This window comes from Octopus bimaculoides, chromosome 6 (assembly GCF_001194135.2).
Source record: "Octopus bimaculoides isolate UCB-OBI-ISO-001 chromosome 6, ASM119413v2, whole genome shotgun sequence".
NCBI lineage: Eukaryota > Metazoa > Mollusca > Cephalopoda > Octopoda > Octopodidae > Octopus > Octopus bimaculoides.
In genome coordinates, this window is record NC_068986.1 from 107997235 (window position 1) to 108017222 (window position 19988).

Consider the following 19988-nt stretch of genomic DNA (forward strand, 5'->3'; position numbering starts at 1 on the left):
AAATATATATGAGCATGTCTAGATATGCAACTATATGCATGAGACATAAAACATACAGATTTGCACATACAAACATACATACCTGTAATTATTGGAGCCCTAGGATATGTAACACACTGCCTTAATATCAATCTTGAGAAAATAGGCTTCTCAAAAGCAGAAAGGAGAAAGCTAATTTGAAGACTACAGATACAATCCATCACTGGAACTGTAAAAATCTGTAAAACTTTCCAGGAGTTTATCATTTAAATATATATGAGCATGTCTAGATATGCAACTATATGCATGAGAATACATACAAATCTGCATACATACACACATAGAAACAAACAATATATTGAGTCCGGTTTATTGCTGTGTTCTGTTTAGACTTAGTGCTTCTTCATGAAATGACCCAATAAAGTATTTTCTGAATTGTGATGCTCTGTTCTTGTGGTAGTATCGACTTTATACTAACTCAGTAACACAATAACCCAATCAGTATATCGTTTCATGATGTTATTGGATAGTATATTATTCCAGGAGTTGTTGTGTCCATTATAAATTCATATGTAATGCCATGTTTGTATGCTAAGGTATGGATGGATGGACAGACGGATGTTTGTTTGTTGCTGAGGGACTCAAGAACCAGGAGTTTTGTGCTTTGGCATTTACCAAATCCATGTTTTGAATTGTATTTTTCCTGTTTATTTCGCCAAACTTAAAGATATAAATGTTCACTTTTGACATCCACTTTTCTATGCTTGCATGGGTTGGTCTGGGACCTTAGTACAACACACTTGCCCAAGGTGTCACACTATGGTACTGAACCCAAGACCACAGGGTTGGGAAGTAAGATTCTTAACCACACAGTCACCCTCCCTCTTGATACCATGTCTCTCTCTCTTACTATCCAGCATCATTTCACTTGTTAGTCATTCTTCATCCATTAATACACCCACTCATTATTACAGCCGTCCCACAACTCTTCGGGCCACCAAATTATCTCTTCTCGTGCACTGTGCCCCTCGCTGCCCCTGCAACCTACCCAAACACATCTCTCTTTCCCTCCCCCTTTCAACTGTATCTTCATTACTGTCCTGCTGCTAGCATCCCTTCTACTTCCTCCAACTTGTGCATCTCCCATCTTTGTAACCATCTGCCCCTCAGCCCTTCCCAATCTTCTCAAACGTTGCCTTATCTTCCTCTCTTATAATTGCTCCTATCTCTCCTTTGCTCTGGCAAGTTCACACCCATACACACTCCTAGCTTCTCTGTCCCCACTCACTACTCCTCACTTCATACTTTAAGGTGCTACCTCGACCCCCCCCCCTATCGTTGTTTCATTCTCACTCTGTCCCTTAAATGTGAATGGCCATGTAGCTTTTCCACAAGAGCCTGTTCCACACCAAGTTCTTCTCTCACACCTTAAACCCCCATCTAACATAAGGGGTGCCCACCCCTCTTAGGGTTTTATTGACTTGCAAGCTGCAGAACGACTTCACCAGTGCTGGTACCACAGAAAAAGCACCCAGTACACACAGGTTTCCTTGCTTAGAAATAGGTGAGGTTTGGCGACAGGATGGACGTCTGACCGTAGAAAATATGCTTCAGTAAATTCCATCCTCTCCATTCAAGCATGGGAACATGGATGTTAAAATGATGATGATGTGCAAAATCCAGTTTTTATTATTATTATTAACAAACGTCAAATTTTTGCTTTATTATTCATTAACAGGCGTCAAATCCCGTCTTGGACTCCAACGATGTTCAGAAGTAAGCTCCACTGCGGATGATCCACAAGACACAGAACTTCTCAATGGTGACAGCAGTGGGGTCTTCAGTCGTCTTGGGCGGCCCATACTGAAATCATGAAGTCTCCACTGTAATAAAGCCATTGTACATCTTCCATACAGACCAATTTCATACACATCCATACACACACTTACAGGTATACACATACATATCACACACACACACACATGCACACTTATATATACACATCCACATATTTTGCATTTTTATACAGATCTCACAAATGCACATATTACACAAACACACACACACACATATACATATACACACGTGTGTGTACACCTACTATATAATGCCCACCACCACCACTACTTGCAGTTTGACCAAACTATGCAATCAAAAACTGACAATGTACCATGAAAAAGATTCTCTCCCCCCCTCCCCCATCCCCGCCCATGAAAACATTAAAAAAAAAAAGCTGAAAAGTGTTCCCACACAATTATCAGTTTACTCTTCCTCCTCCTCCCCACCCCCTCTCACTATTTGAGAAGATATATTTATTTAAATTTTTGATGAACAAAAAAAAAAGATCCCCAGCATTAAAGAACAAAATTCCTGCTCTCCTCCCCTGTTTTAATTTCCCCCCTGATTAATTTCAACATAAACAGTCGACCCCCTATTTTCTTATATTCGTCTGCAATTCATTGCTATTCCCCCTTTCTCCCCTATAAAGCTTTCCACTGAAGACAGTTCTGTAACAATGACATTATTCTCCCTTTAAGCCTACAACATCAGAGACAACAGCTGCACCTCTTACAGACTTGCAGAATTCCTTGCAAAATTCCTCTTCCTGTGGAAATGGCCTAAATTAGTTGTTACTTTTTTTTTGTTTAATTTGTTCATTTTCACTCAAATAATTTCCTTTCATTGCTCACAGCAATAATTCTTGCTTTGTAATGGCAGATATTTTAGCAACAATGCTGTTTGTTCGGCAATTTTAGTTAGATGTCTGCTGAATTGCTCACTATAGTAGTGATAATATGGACAGATGTATGTTTGGATGGTCATATATGGTCACCATATAACAACACTTCAAAGAACAAACAAAGGATAATTTCTTCAAAGTTTGTTAATTAGTTCATTAAGAAAGTTGAGGAACGGTAACGTCCTCTGCTAAATTCCTCACAAAATAATATTTAGTTTGTTACATTTATGTTCTGCGTTAGATTTCTGCCAGGTTTAACTTCACTTTTCACATCTCTCTAAACACATTGGGGCCAATTCAATTAATTACAGGTGTACAAATTAGCAACATGCCACCTGAAATAAAACCAGGACTCTATATGTTACACAGTTACCTCTCCTTGTTGGCCATATGTATTTTTGATTCTCGTACGATCCCAGTCGTGGCATTATGGTTAAGAAGTTTGCTTTATAGCTACATGGTTTGGGGATCAAACCCACTACACTGCTAAGTATCTTCTACCACAGCCTTGTGCTGACTAAAAGCCTTGTAAAGGAAATTTGGTTGACAAAAACTGTGTGAAGACCTGTTTGAAGGAGGTCACTCCCGTTTGTAGGTGGGTGACTTAATCTGGTGCTTGGTTTTAACACAATCACTTCCCCATGACCTGTTTTTATGGCCTTCAAGACTGGCAGAAGAAACGGAGAAGTTATCCTCAGACATGGGACCTGACCCAAATGCTTTCAACAACAGAGCAGATTCCACTAAAGGTCATAGGTATTGTCCTTTTACCTTTCCTCTTCTCCCTAAACCATAAAGAAAAAACAAGAAAACCCCAAAAAGATTAAAAAATTAAGGAAATATGTGATCTACTTTTAATGTAGACTACAGAAATATATTTTAAAAATTCAGGTTTTATGTGTGTGTTATTACATTTTTTTGAAAAAAAAAAAATATTTGTTTTTGTCTTACCCAGAAGTAAAGAGCTGCTACTTGTGCAAGAACATGCAATGCCAACATGGGGACCTGTATATGACCACATCATGGTTTACTTAAAATATCTCCAGGTGCAGGCATAGCTGTGTTGTTAAGAACTTCGCCTGCCAACCACAAGATTCTAGTTTCAGTCGCCTGTGTGGCACTTTAGACGAGTGTCTTCTATTATAGCTCCAGCCTGACCAAAGCCCTGTGAGTGGATTTGATAGATGGAAACTGTAAGAAGCCTATTGTGTGTGGGGTACATATATGCTTCTGTCTTAACATCATGTGATAGGTGTAAATGAGTGTCACTGTTATACAGGCAGTGTCATTCATTGCCAGTCGTGTGGGAAAACCTGTCTGGCTGTGGGGAAATATTACCTTGCATGGAAACAGGTGAGGTTTGGCAACAGGAAAGGCAGCCAACTAGAAATATTACCTTGCATGGAAACGGGTGAGGTTTGGCAACATGAAAGGCAGCCAACTAGAAATATTACCTTGCATGGAAACAGGTGAGGTTTGGCAACAGGAAGGGCAGCCAACTAGAGAAAATTTGCCTCAGTAAGCTCTGATCAACTCCTGCAAATGGATGTTAAAACGACGATGATGATCTCCATAAAACCATACCTGTCTTAAAAAGGTGAGGTCACCTTGATACACTATCTGAATAGATGAGATGGTCACAGTTGGAATGTCTCGGATCATTTGGCATTGTAGATCAGGGCTGACGTAGAGTGAAATGATTTGTATAGATCTCCTTCATTGGACACGAAACTCAGCTTGCGAAGGCCTGTTGGGGCAAGTGAAAGCAAAATTGTGATGGTACCTGTGCCCAGCGTCATCTTCCTGGCACGTGTAAAGACATTCGAGCGAGATCGTTGCCAGTGCCGCTGGACTGGCTCCTGCGCAGGTGGCACATAAAGTACACCATTTTGAGTGTGGCCGTTGCCAATACCGCCTGACTGGCCTTCATGCCAGTGGCACGTAAAAGCACCCACTACACTCTCGGAGTGGTTGGCGTTAGGAAGGACATCCAGCTGTAGAAACTCTGCCAAATCAGATTGGAGCCTGGTGCAGCCTTCTGGCTTACCAGTCCTCAGTCAAATCGGCCAACCCATGCTAGCATGGAAAGAGGACGTTAAACGATGATGATGATACTATGCAAAAGATCTATGTACAAAATATACAATACAATTGTTATAGTTTGTATGCATTGGTCAGTCAAGGGTCATAATTGATGCTTGTCCACAGTTGCATGCTTTGGGAATAAATGTAGTTTCAGATACATTCTCACTTTATTGTACCATGACTAGATGTCTTTTATTTTGGCTTCAGACGAACCCATGGCTTGTGATTGATGGTTTTGATTGACAAAGTTTAACAAGGTCATTGTATATGCGTGAGGCATTCCTTCATCTTGATGTTGTTTGTATGCATAAAAATGAAGGTCACTGGTTGTACAATGGTGTTTACAACCGGCCTTTAACACACATCCAACCATTGTTGCTGTTTGTTGTTCAAAGGATTGGAAGGTTGGAAAGTGGTGAGTGTTAGTGACAGGGAGAGCATCTGGTTGTAGAAAAGCTGTTTGTCTAAGATCTGTCTGACCCATGCCGGCACACATGGAAAGGCGGATGTTAGTCATGATGATGTGTTGTTGATAATACCTAGAAGAAGGTTCTTTTCTACTCGCCAAAGTGAATGATACTTTGGCCAAGAGGAATCGATATCATCAGACAGTATCCAAAGATCATCAGGTGTTTCAACACCCTCCCATCGCTGGGTCAGTCGACATGGCCAAATCACTGCTCATAATCTCTTCCAGGCCTCCAGCTTAACTCCTCTCGCTTGCTCCATAACCAATAAGAATCTTTCTGCTGCCTCTCCCATCCTGTGCTCAGTCTCCTTTTGTTCTTTTCCTCTCATCCCAATGGCTGTAAGCACCCTCCATACCAACAGGGCAAGGAATCCCCTACAGAAAACCTCAACTGGGAAAAACCATGACTGCCATCCCTTCTCCCTGCAATTCTACAGAAGGCCCCTTTACTTGGTGCGTTCCCAGTTGTATGCCCGGTTACACCCTTCTTCCCATTGGACTGCAAGCCCAGTCAAGATTATTTTCTTATATATTTAAGTGCAAGCGTAGCTGTGTGATAAAATGTTTGCTTTCCAACAACATGGTCCCAAGTTCAATCTCACTGCATGGCACCTTCAGCAATCGTCTTCTGTTTCGCCTTGAACCAACCAAAGTTTTGGGAGTATATCTGGAAAACAAAAACTGAAAGAAGCCTTTCAAATATATGTGTGTATACAGGTGATGTCTGTTTTGGGGGAAAATATTACTATACTTGGAAACGGATTAGTGTTGGCAACAGGAAGAGTATCCTACCATAGAAAATCTGCCTCAAAAAGGCAGCGAGCTGGCAGAAACGTTAGTGTGCCTGGCGAAATGCTTAGCGGTATTTCGTCTGCCACTACGTTCTAAGTTCAAATTCCGCCGAGGTCGACTTTGCCTTTCATCCTTTCAGGGTCGATTAAATAAGTACCAGTTACGCACTGGGGTCGATATAATCGACTTAACCCCTTTGTCTGTCCTTGTTTGTTCCCTCTATGTTTAGCCCCTTGTGGACAATAAAGAAATTAGAAACCCTTAGTATGTGTATATATATTTATGTGTGTACGTATGTGTTCTACCACTGCTTGAGAACTGGTGTTGGTGTTGGCGAAAGAGGCCAATACAGTAAGTGCTAAGCTTTAAAAAAAATATTACTGGGGTAGATTCATTGAGCAAAAATTCTTCTGTGCCCCAGCATGGTCGCAGTCCAATGAATGAAGCAAAAGGTAAAGGGTCAACAGTTTTTGATGCTGAAATCTGCTGATGTTACTACTACTACTACTATTATTGTTTTTCATTAGGTTGATATTTAAAGACTGATCGAAAAATCTAATGGGTCACAGGCGATTCGAGATCGGGAATTCGGTTTCCCGTCATGAAACGGTTAACGGTTTCAAGAACGGCATGTATGTCACACACTCAAACCACCTCACCATTTCTCTCATTACAAAAGTTACACTTAGTCTCGGTAAAAGATTTTTATATCCTAGAAAAATATCCGTTACCATTTGAAGGAACAAAGTGCAAGGGAGGTAACTCTACAGTAATATATGCTTTACAGCTGCTAACATTCAATATCCAAAGGTAGCAAGGCAGCGAGCTGGCAGAAACGTTAGCACGCCGGGCGAAATGCTTAGCTGTATTACGTCTGCCGCTACGTTCTGAGTTCAAATTGCGCCGAGGTCGACTTTGCCTTTCATCCTTTTGGGGTCGATTAAATAAGTATCAGTTATGCACTGGAGTCGATATAATCGACTTAATCCGTTTGTCCCCTCTATGTTTAGCCCCTTGTGGGTAGTAAAGAAATAAGAAACGTTAGCACGTCGTGCGAAATGCTCAGCCGTTACGTTCTGAGTTCAAATTCCGCCGAGGTCGTCTTTGCCTTTCATCCTTTCCGGGTCGATTAAATAAGTACCGGTTACGCACTGGGGTTGATCTAATCGACTGGTTCCCTCCCCCAAAATTTCGGGCCTTGTGCCTAGAGTAAAAGAATATCCACTGGTGGCTAATTCGGATCATCACAAACTCAACCAGTTTAGTTAGCAACCAACTACTATCATCTAGTTCAGAGGTCACCAAACTTTTTTCACAGCGGGCTAGATGACAGAGAATGACGAGCACGGGCCACATAACCACTTTGTTCAAAACAATACAGTGAATGCACAATAAAATAAAGACTACCAACATATTTGTCTACCAAAAAGTTATCAAAGAAGGCGACATTAGTAATAAGACAGTTATACCACACCCAGTGCACACACATCAGAATCTCACAAACTAAGCAGTAAGAAAAGTTTGTGAAATTGGTGTCTAGCTTTTAAGATATCAATATTTGCTTTAGAATTGTTGCATCCAACAAAGAGAATTGCTTTCAGATGTTCATCAGTCAACCTCGTTCGGTGTACTGACTTCACATTCTTCATTTTTGAAAATGTTTGCTCACAGACATAAGTTGTTCCAATCACTGATGCCATTAGAGAGGCAAATTTTTTTCAACTTTGAAAACTCATCATCAGGTAAACAGCGATAAACTTCTACAAGTTTTCCTTCTCTGTTCTTCTCTTTCAACAAGTCATTTGCTTGCACATCAATGAGCTCCAACTGTAGTTCCAGTGGCACGACATCAAGGTTACAATCAGACGGATTCTGGAACAGAAGAATGTCACTCTCAATTCTGTCGAAATCTGAAAATCTTTTGCAAAAATGTTTATTTAAGTCACGAATAATCTTCTTCGGAAACTCGAAGTTGACATCTGTGATTCCAGCGTGAAGCTCTTTAAAACACTGAAAATGAGAGAAGTTTCCTCCTTCTAGTTGTGCTTCAAGCAATGATGGCGTTTTTCGAAATCCTTTGGTGGTTCTGTAGCGATCACAGATAAGGTTATCCTTTCCCAGAAGTTTCAAGTCTAATCCATTCATGAGGGATGTGATGTCAATCAAAAATGGCAGCTTTGACGGCAAGGTAGGATCTGACAGAAGTGGATCAGCTCTGTTCTTTTCGGAGTTTATAAAAATGAAACAAGACTTTACCACAGCTGACTCACCTCACTGCTGTGTGATAAGGCAAGTCACAGAATTCAGAATCAATTTCTTCAAGAAAAGCCTGGAACTGGTGCTGTATATCCGGCACTCTTCAAACCGGTTTAAACATGGCAATGCAAGTTGAACACGATCGCTGCATAAAATATGGGCGGCTAATTTGCAATTTTACAACCTAATAGCAGAAATATATTTGTCACTAATCGGCACCAGCATTGCTAGAAATAAGAGTCAAAACAACTCAATCGTATGTGTATGTATGATTGTTTACATTACATGTACACCTCGTTAAAAAAACGATGTTGATAATGTCCAGTTAAGTGTTATTTGCATTGTACGATGCAGATTTACATAATTTTATATAATTTGATCATAGAATTCATTTTGCTACGCTCTGCAGGTCGTCTCTTTCTTCTGATGACACCCTGTTGAGTAGAATCAATCTGCGAATTAGAGAGAACGAGAAGAAAAACTGTGCACAATTGTGGAAATTAACTGCCCAGCGGATGTCAACATAAAGCTGCAGATCAGTGAAAAAGAAAACACCTACGCTGAACTATTGAGAAATCTGCAGTTACTCTATCCAGATTACAAGTTCAGGTTTATACCTGTAATTATTAGGGCCTTGGGAAATTAGGCTTCTCAAAACCAGAAAGGAGAAAGCTGATTCGAAAACTACAGATCCAATCCATCATAGGAACTGTAAAAATCTGTAAAACTTTCCAGAAGTTTATCATTTAAATATATATGAGCATGTCTAGATGTGTAACTATATGTATGAGAATGTATATGTATAGATACATAGTAACTATATGTATGAGAACTATATGTATAGATAAATAAAACATATGAATATGCTCATACATACATACATACATATAAAAATATCCTGTTGTTGATGTTGAAATTCCAATGAAGGAGCCTTGGATCTACGTTAGAAACCGGTTCTTTCTCTATTGGTGAGAAATCTTGAAATAAACTGAATAATGACATGTATGTATGTATATTACTTAAAGAAATTCCAACTTTGTATGATTTTCACGTTTTATTTACAAAACAAACTTATAATAATATAGTATAAGATATTATAAGGTAATATGATATAATGAAATGATAGAATATCAAATGTCCATTCTGATTGCACTAGTACTTTCATGCATTAAACTATGCAATCTTCAGGTTCATATAGTAGTGGTGACAGTTATGCTTCACAATTTACAACTGTAGTGAGATGGCTAAAATGTGTGCCTTAAATATATTTGTATAGGCTCCAGAATGTGAATTTTTGATAACTGTATTCTGACCAATCAGTGTGTGGCTTCACTAAATTACTTAAGTTGATTGGTGTTTGGTTTAGGCGTCACGTTTTGTTGAAGAGACCTGTATTTTGACCCTGGCCAAAGCAGTAATTGTTGGGCTATTTTTAGAAATGTTGTAAACAACATTTCCCAGGGATTTTTACATTTCAATTATCATCATCACCATTATAATCTCCTTTACTATAGTTTTCATTGCTGTTGTTGTGTTGTTGTTGTCGGTGGTAGTGGTGGTAGTAGTAGCTGTGGTTATAGAACTTTAAACCCCCAAATAAGATTATTTTTACTGACTTTTCTCTTGCCTTAGCTAGTATTTTCCTGTTATCGTCATCATGAGCACCTTTAGTAATGTTGTTGCTGTTAGTGGTAGTAGTCGTAGCAGTAGAAACAGTGCTTCTAAGTATTAGTATTATTGTTTATTTAGCTTGGCTTGGAATTTTATTAATAAAGTTCTTTTCTCTGATTTTTCTCTCAATTTCACTTGGACTGTGTAGTTTGTAGAATGGAAATATATTTTCCGACCACATGTTGCTAGATGGTTACTCAAAAGGTATCTGACGGACATCTGGATCTCTAATTTGCTGTCGGTACACACGTGAACCTTCTGATAGTGCATTTCCAGTCTAACCTACATAGAGTTCTTCACAATTCGGGCATTTGATGCAGTAAATTAAATTCCCGCTTTTGCAGTTCATATTTGCGTTTCTGAATATTTTCCCGGTTTTTGTGTTCATATATTGGCCGGTATGTATGAATCGGTATATGCCACATCGGCTATCATTGCATTCAGATACAATGAATGATTGGTCTTTATTGCTAAGGTCAAGCTTTGCCTTTGTTAATAATTTCTTCAAGGTTTTAGGCTGTCTTTTACTAAGAACCACAGCTCGATATGTGATTATATCTTTTAATTCATTACTTTGAGTAATGATCGGAAGGTTTGCTTTGGCAATGTTGAAGATATTCTGGTGACATGGGTTATGTGTCACTATAAAGGGCATGACTTGTTCCTTTTTCTTCTTTGGGTTGTCCTCAGTTGTATGGGTGTTTTTATAGCCCGCTGTATGCCATTTTCTATAAGTAGAGATGGGTATTAAAATCCTTTCTATTATAGGCCAAAGGCCTGAAATTTTGTGGGGAGATGTACCTAATCGATCACATGAACAGCAGTACTCCACTGGTAGTTACATCATCGATCCCGAAAGGAAGAAAGACAAAGTTGACCTCGGTGAAATTGGAACTCAAAGCATTAAGACGGAAGAAATGCCACCAAAAGCATTTTGTCAGCTGGCTTACCTCACGCGCAAAGCAACATAAAACTATCAAATCTCGGTGGATTATTTCATTAAAATAATAAAGGGAAATAACTTACACGTATTTACGGTATTCTTTTCTTTTCTTCAGGCATTTGACTGCGGCCATGCTGGAGCACCGCCTTTAGTCGAACAAATTAACCCAGGACTTATTCTCTGTAAGCCTAGTACTTATTACGGGAACGTAAACACACCAACAGCGGTTGTCAAGCGACGGTGAGGGGACAAACAAGACACACAAAGTGTGTGTGTGTGTATATACATATATATACGACGAGCTTTTTTCAGTTTCCGTCAACGAAATCCACTCACAAGGCTTTAGTCGACCTGAAGCTATAGCAGACGACATTTGCTCAAGGTGCTACGCAGTGGGACTGAACCCGGAACCATGTGGAACCTGTACCTATGTATGACTGAAGTTATTTCCCCGTCACTGTTAAATTCGCCTTGCTGCATGATTTGTATATTCATGAGGCTAATTTTACATTATTACAGCACCTCATTTCTCCGCTGCCGTCCATTATACCATTCCAGAGTTTTGTTCTGCGCGTCAAGATCTACGTTATCAAATGTGCTGTTCCCTTTTTAAAATGCCACTATCAATGAGGGAGATTTCGCTGCTATTTGCAATAGGTTAATAGTACTGCAAAGTTAATGGCTGCAACCTTGGCAAGCGTCAGAAATAGTGGATCTAGTTTTTTCATTCGCAAAATATGCATTTCTTTAAAAGACAGTAAAAAATCTGAAAATCGACTATAATAATGTGGCCTTCCAGCTAATGTCACGCTGTCTGTTGGTTGGCTAAAATCACCCAAGTTTTATATCTTATATTTCATCTTTCAAATTCTTTTTCATTAACATCCGAATGAGTTATCCGAGACGGACTTAATGCAGGATCCTGTAACAACATATTTCTTCTTCTGTTACGACTTTTCTCATGTTTCCTTTGTTTTTTTTGCACTGACGAGAATGGTAACATGTAATTAAATTAATTATAATTAATTTAATCTCTTCCATGTTGCTGTTACCATTTGAAACGATCGTATGCATGGACTAAAATGTTATCAAACTCTTAATATTTCTTCTCAATCTTTAATAGTTTTCTTGAGTTTATAAAGGACTGTATTCTATAAATGCACATAATACGCCATATACTTGTATAATTTTTATATTTTTAATGAAATACTTGCAATAGCAGGCTACAAATTTAATATGAAGAACCTTTAATAGAAATCTAACTCTGGGCCCCACAAAGTAAAACTGTTCTAATTGAACTCAACCTTTCTTATATATATATATATATATATATATATATAATTATAATAAAGGGTATCTAAAAGATACTATCATGCTAGATATAGCAGTCAAAACTTGACTCTAAAACCACATACACCACCAGTCCTCAGTCATAGATTACGATTATAAAGAGCTTTGCCGGGAAAATCTTTTCTGAGGGGGTGGGGAGAGGACTTCGGAAAATTCACAAGATCCGAGTTTTTCCCTCGTAACTTTGAGGAAAATATAATCCCTTTGAAACCACAAATTCGGCTTTTCCTCAGGAACTTGGATGTTAAACATCCCTTTGAAGGGTTTGGGTCCTTACTTCTACTATATATATGTGTGTGTGTGTGTGTGTGTATATATATATATATACACACACACGCAATGTTTTTCCTTCGTAACTTTGAGGAAAATGGATATCTTTCTACATCACCCGCACGCAGGAAACGAATCTGAAAACAAAAATGTGCAGAAAGCAATGGGCATGGTGGAGAGGACTTCGGAAAATTCACAAGATTAACTCGGATGCTAAAGGGTTTGAAGGGTTCGGGTCCTTCTACTATATATACATCTGTAAAAATATGTGACACTTATTCAGTAGCGATGATAAAACTCCGAGTTTCGGATGCCAGGGTGGGAGTTATCCGGATAACTGAAGAGATGTTGGCGTGGGCTCCCACCCTGGCATCCGAAACTCGGAGTTTTATCATCGCTACTGAATAAGTGTCACATATTTTTACAGATAAATTCCTCTATTTGCATAATATCGAGGTCTCTTTCTTTCTTTTGTTGTCCTTCCTGTCAAATATATATATATATACACACACACATAATTAAGGTATTAGCAACAGTTGCTTCACCACATACCGAAATTTAGAAATAGCAGTTAAAGTGCTATATATAAATATATATATATATATATATAACGAGGGAAAAACTCGGATCTTGTTAATCTTGTGAATTTTCCGAAGTCCTCTCCACCCCGCCCGTTTGCTTTCTGAGCATTTGTTTTCATATTCGTTTCCTACACCTTTTTTTTTTTTTTTTTTTTACACCCGTTGCACTATTTTTTTTTTTTTTAGATTTCGTTTCCGGGTAATAATGTCAAATCGTTGTACCTCTTCCAACCAAGTCACGTATAGTGTCTTCAATAAGTTCTACCACAAAAAACATTTACCTCCTTGTGAGTTTTGAACCAGGGCTCTCAGATTTCCTCAGCTCAAAACTACGATCGCCCGTACTGCCGTATAAGGCATAACGCCCACGCAAATATGGCCCGACCAATCAGCACTGGATCACGTATTATGGTTGATTCGGCGAACTTCAAAGGAAGTGTACGAATTTTCCCCGCCAAAAAGCTTGATCAAAGACAACGAAAATTTTGACGATTTCCATACAAAATAATGTCTTTCTCTGTTCAATGATCTGGTCTGTTGCTTTTTTTTTTTTTTACATGATATATTAATGGTACCAACGTAGAATAATAATGTCGAACAACACACCAATTATGTGTAGTAATTTTAAACTCCTACTTATTTCGTCTTCAGGAACTATGAACTACTTTCGTAAATTTATCTCAACATGCATTACGCATATTTCCTCACTATTATGTCCATTGTTCAAATTAATTATTTATTTGTACGCATTTAAATATAAGCGATGCGGGTTAATAAACTATTAGTGTACGTTATCCTGGTCTTCACACGCAACCTATCTAATATTATCAACTAACAACGAATCAAAAACACTGCTTCCACAAACATGTTTAACTTTCACCTTTTAACTTTTTCTTTTTTTTTTTGTGAATGTTCTAAATGAAACTCGTTACTTCTCTCTTTCTCTCTCCACACACACACACGAATTACCATTCCGTTTAAACTTGTAGCTCCGATCTTTAGAAGTGAACTGATACTACGTAGAAAATTAATAGAACATTATATATATATATATATATATATATTTACTTACTTTATTGTTGTTTATCTCCTATATTTACTACAAAATCAACTGAGGCAAGATTGCTAAAAGCACCGATATCAACAAATTAATGATAAAATTATCAAATGTATTCTTCGTCGATCGCGTTGTTGAAAACAAACAATAGTTACCAGACATATGTTTAAAGAAAGTATAAATGTTTGATATTAAACGACTGCGTTTAAGAACCCAAAATCATGTGGGCTCAGCTGAAGGTTTTTCTGATTCAGGTCCCGGTAATTCCATTGTAACATCAGTTGATGCTGCAACGCCCAACGTTAACTGATCGTGGGCCAGCATCATTGAGACAACTTGTTCATAAGAAGGAGGTAAAGAATCGTAAGGCGGATCAGTTCTTGACAGCGGACAATAGACACTCTGTAACACTTGTTGGTATGAAGGCAGTTCTGCTAAGCCAGCTGAAGACCAATTTGTATCAATGTTATTGTGAATAGTCTCTATGTTGTTGCTTCCATCTTCGACACGATTTTCGCTGTTTTCGTCGATCGAACAAATTGTTTCCTCTCTAAGCTTTTTCGCGATCAAAAACTGTTTAACTGACACTATCAACATTAGAAATGACAAAAGCAACAAAAACGGACCTGTGATCGATTCCCAGAATATGATATTCCATTCCAACCAGGTGATGACTATTCCCAAAAGCAACAAAGTAACTGAAACTTTTGCAAACATCATCGCAAGTCGGAATTCTTTAATTCCTGGTTCTTGATGAGTTGTGTTGTTGGAGGAAGCATTCATCTGGTCGACAAATGCCATCGCGTGCATTTTTATCTTCGCGGTTAATATTTTTCTGTCAGGGTGCTGATTTCTTTCAGATGAAGGGATAGGTGCCCGTAAAATTTATAATTTTATTTTTCGAACACTTGGCATTCAGAAGTCATTCTTTGAATCAGTTGCTTTATGAGATATTCTCATTGAATATGATACAACAATGAACGAAACGTGTATGTGTGTGTGTGTATGGATGTGTACATATTTTTTCTTTTTGTTGATTCAAAATGTTAAATAACTGCAAAATAGTAAAGTGTTTTGTTTTATTTTACATTTCCAGGTGGTCCCCGAACAAAATGAAAATTCAGCACTCACATTTTATCACAAATTTCAACTCAGAAAACCTTTTTATTTTCAGGCACCTTTTGGGTTTTTTTTTAATCTCTTCCGATCATCAATGAGATTTTCATGTCTACAGGAGTTCGAAAAAAAAAAAAAATTCTTGAAGTTTTTGTTTTGTCTTTGTTTTTAAAAATACTTTGAAGAAATGCGTCCTTAACGCCGACGTCAAACGATGTTCTGAAATCTAAACCTAATTTCTCTTCCTCTCACACAACTGCGTTCGTTTCCGCTCTAATTTTCCAATAAACAGGTCTACTGGCCGAAATACCAACAAACTTGTGTTTAAAAAATATGTTAAACAAGTGACTGTTACAGACGAATATCACCGCTAGATCTTGCTTATTTCCAGTTGTATTTCATTTTCACATTGCCAAAATTATTGAATAACACACACGACATAACAAATAAGTTGTAATACAAATAAATCCCATTTTGGCGAAGGTAAAGAATACGCACACCCAGTGTTTAGGGTCATGGTTTTTGTTACACCGAAAACGGGTGGTGGTGCGTATTCTTTACCTTCGCCCTCATTTTGACATAGCAACTCTTCTCAACGAACGAGGGAACGTCTATAGTAGCTCAACCTGCTAGAAATAACAACCAAATCATACTCTGTCTATAAAAGAGAACACGTCGAATCACGCAGTCCTGCTTACAATATTTGAAAATAAAATAGGATGATCAGAAGTCTACTCAATCAAGGGTAACCTTGGGCTAAACAATTGCCAATTTTGCTTTCCTTATTTCATAGCAGAAAATATTTTAACATTTCAATAACGGTTTCCTTTTTATTATTTGTTTAATTATGAATATCTTTTAGGAAAAGGAGAAAAACAAACAGAAACTGTAGCACAATTTCAGTTGTAGCAGAAGCGTGTTCACTCTTTACCTTTAGCTATCCGCATTTATGCCTCTTTACCTTTAGGTAGCCGTTTTGGTTCATCACATGACGGTCCCGTCCACCTAGCTTTATGCAGGCTATCCACCCCTTAACGTGATCGACTAGTCAAGCGTCCCAACATTAGCTATTTAGGGGAAGCTTTTCCCCACTACTTTCTTAGAGAGGTCAATTGCAACAAGTGAGTTTGGATCTTTGGCATGAGAGCAGTTTTATTCCACTTTGCTGCTTCAGTGAGGAGAGGATTGTAGCAGGATTCCTTGATGCCATGCCTGGTGTTTTTTCCAACGTTCATCTTCAAGAAGCACTTTGAAATTACAGATTTATTTATGTTATACCAGTTGCTGTATTTCCGTTTAGCTTTGGAATAAATGTTGCAGTCAATTTTATCTTCGTATTTCTTGATGTTCTTTACCGTGACTCTTATTAACACAGATATACTACAGGGTGTCCACAAAGTTTGGGTACATGGAGTAAATAAAATCATAACATAAACAATTAACTATAAGAAATAATAATTTCTGAAAGTAAGTGTTAATCCCCATGTACCCAGACTTTGTGGACACCCTGTACTACCAGGGGCTTTAGCTACATTATACCATTTACCACCTCACTAAACAAGTGTTTGTCACATTGTACTTGACTTCCTCCTCTAAAAGACCCTTTAAAGAAACCAGGGCTGAATGACAACTTGTTAAAAGGCTGACTCAGTAATGACTCAGTGTTTCAGATCACATAATTGTTGATGTACAGTAATCCAGGAATACAGGGAGTAACCTGAAACAGCTTGGTCTAAATAGCTGAGAATAATTTGTTCACCACTTTATTAGGTGTCTTCAGTAAAGTAAAGCTTATACCAGCCAGCTGTAGGAGCACTTTGGATTCCATGTGCTTTGTAGACATTTTCAAACCCTATGAAGGATTTAGTTTGGAGAGGAAAAGTTTTCATTCCAAAAGTTGAACTGTCCAAAGATATATATATATATATATATATATATAGTGGTTTTAGAAGATTTCATACCAATCTTGGTACAAAGTCTTTAGAATTTTGCTCAACTTTACTCTTTTACTTGTTTTAGTCATCTGATTGTGGCCATGCTGGAGCACCACCTTTAGTCAAGCAAATCGACCTGAGGACTTATTCTTTGTAAGCCTAGTACTTATTCTATCGGTCTCTTTTGCCGAACCGCTAAGTTACGGGGACGTAAACACAACAGCATTGGTTGTCAAGCAATGTTGCGGGGGACAAACACTGACACACACACACACATATATATATATATATATATATGGGCTTCTTTCAGTTTCCGTCTACCAAATCCACTCACAAGGCGTTGGTTAGCCTGAGGCTTTAGTTGAAGACACTTGCCCAAGGTGCCATGCAGTGGGACTGAACCTGGAACCATGTGGTTTGTAAGCAAGCTGCTTACCACACAGGCACTCCTACACCTTATTAACAATAAAGTACTTTAAAAGCTATTTGACCGTTTTCATATTTCAGCTTAATCTCTTTGTGCTGGTAGATTTGTAAGAAAATAGAACGGAGATTTTGCATCTCAAGACAGTTTATGAACTTGAAGAAATTCCCTGTGACTTAGAACCACTATGTTACCTTTAGACTAGCTGGAAATAGCAGTCAAGGCTCCTTCAAATCACATACTGCTCTAATGTTGTCCTGAGTGTTCTGTGACTGAATAAAAGACAAGGTTTTAACCGCTGAAACATCTTTGGTCCTAAGTCAGGACCGATTTGGGACTAAACTTTAATGTAATAAGGAGTTTTCACTTAAATACAAAAACTTCAAGTCAACAAGGAAACCTTTGTGTCGTTGTTCAACCTCTTAGAGTAATTACACCCATCATCTTCAAAATGGTGATGATACATTGCGTAATGTAATACTAGAAACACAAAGCTTAAAAGAACAGGATGGTCATAGCTACTGGATTGTCTTAAATTCAGTTGCAGGCTCACCACCATGGGAATTCATAAATCCAGTATATATTCCTGATAGTGGAGGCACAATGGCCCAGTGGTTAGGGCAGCGGACTCGTGGTCATAGGATCGCGGTTTCGATTGCCAGACCGGGCATTGTGAGTGTTTATTGAGTGAAAACACCTAAAGCTCCATGAGGCTCCAGCAGGGGATGGTGGCGAACCCTGCTGCACTCTTCCACAACTTTCTCTCACTCTTACTTCCTGTTTCTGTTGCGCCTGTAATTCAAAGGGTCAACCTTGTCACACTATGTCATGCTGAATATCCCCGAGAACTACGTTAAGGGTACATGTGTCTGTGGAGTACTCAGCCACTTGCACGTTACTCTCACGAGCAGGCTGTTCCATTGATCGGATCAACTGGAACCCTCGACGTCGTAAGCGACGGAGCGCCAACAACATATTCCTGATAGTTGTACTTCTTCACTGCCAAAACAGACGAAATCCTCAAGTTGAGCCATCGTAGGGGTTTGGCTTCAAAACCGACGGAAGGCTAAATACTATCTGGATTTTCACTTTGCTTTGGTGACAAATTCCAGTAAGACTAAACAATGTCTGTAGCTACCACCTTACTTCCTAAACATCTAAATTTTTTCTATGTCATTCACAATATCGATCCTACCTTGATATATTTAAATTTATTGGCATCCATGCCAACCTCTCCTTCATTGAACACTAAACTCAGCTTGCAAAGACCTGTTGGGGGCAAGTGAAAGCGAAATTGTGATGGCACCTGTACCAGTGGAGCGCTAAGAGTACCGTTCGAGCATGATCAATGCCAGAGCAGCTGTCTGGCTTCCGGGCCAGCGGCACGTAAATAGCACCATTTGAGCGTGATCATTACCAGCGTCACCTTACTGGCACTTGTGCTGGTGGCACACGAAAAGACATTTGAGCGAGGTTGTTGCCAGTGCCGATGGACTGGCTCCTGTGCAGGTGGCACATAAAATACACCATTTTGAGTGTGGCCATTGCCAGTACCGCCAGACTGGCCTTCATGCTGGTGGCACGTAAAAGCACCCGCTACACTCTCTGAATGGTTGGCATTAGGAAGGGCATCCAGCTGTAGAAACTCTGCCAGATGAGATTGGAGCCTGGTGTAGCCATCTGGTTCGCCAGTCCTCAGTCAAATCGTCCAACCCATGCCAGCATGGAAAGCAGACGTTAAACGATGATGCTGTCCCAAGCATAATAATCTCTATAGCAACCAAATTAGTTTAATAATCAATGGGAATAATATTAATGTTACCAGAAAATAAATTTGATCCTGGAGGGATTTTAACTCAGCAAGAAACTACCACAAGGTATTGTGATTGACATTACTCTATCACTTGCTACAAGCTGCTATATGGTCATTTGACCTGCTAGGAATAGCAGCCAATTCAGCAAAAAATTGCACCAGAGTACTTTAGAGAGGAAAAAGGAGGAGTAGATTGAGTGACGATTCAAGTTTACAATGTCTTTGGGAAAGACTGGATGAACACCTGTCTGTTGAAGCCTAGGGCTAAACAAAAACAACAACAAAGTAGTCACTGTTTTCATGTCCATTTTTATTTTACTTCATTGATATAACAATAATTAAGAGAGAATTGGGTTTCTTTTTTTTTTTTTTGGTATTTTTTGTTCATTTTGTTTAGACTTTGTTCTTTTATTTTTAAAAACAATACTTGATAACTTTCAAGTCAGTTACCTGAAATTTTGTTTAGACGTCCACTTTCCTCACCAATTTCTTGTGTGTGTGTGTGTGT

At 38.7% G+C, this 19988-nt stretch overlaps 1 protein-coding gene and 1 long non-coding RNA gene across 3 annotated transcripts in view; both read left to right on the forward strand.

Moving 5' to 3' along the window:
- The window catches only part of LOC106867987 (uncharacterized protein C19orf47), a 27292-nt gene extending 23676 nt beyond the window's left edge, over window positions 1-3616 (forward strand). For both annotated transcript variants that reach the window (XM_014913072.2, XM_014913071.2), the window contains exon 8: window positions 1718-3616. In XM_014913072.2, the coding sequence (XP_014768558.1) occupies window positions 1718-1854 (137 nt within the window). In that variant the 3' untranslated portion in view covers window positions 1855-3616. The remainder of the gene's footprint in view (window positions 1-1717) is intronic.
- Window positions 3617-13287: 9671 nt separating this feature from the next.
- Window positions 13288-16638, forward strand: LOC128248181 (uncharacterized). Its single transcript, XR_008264482.1, has 2 exons — window positions 13288-13668; window positions 15290-16638. It is a non-coding gene; the product is annotated as an uncharacterized LOC128248181 (long non-coding RNA).
- Window positions 16639-19988: the final 3350 nt, after the last annotated feature.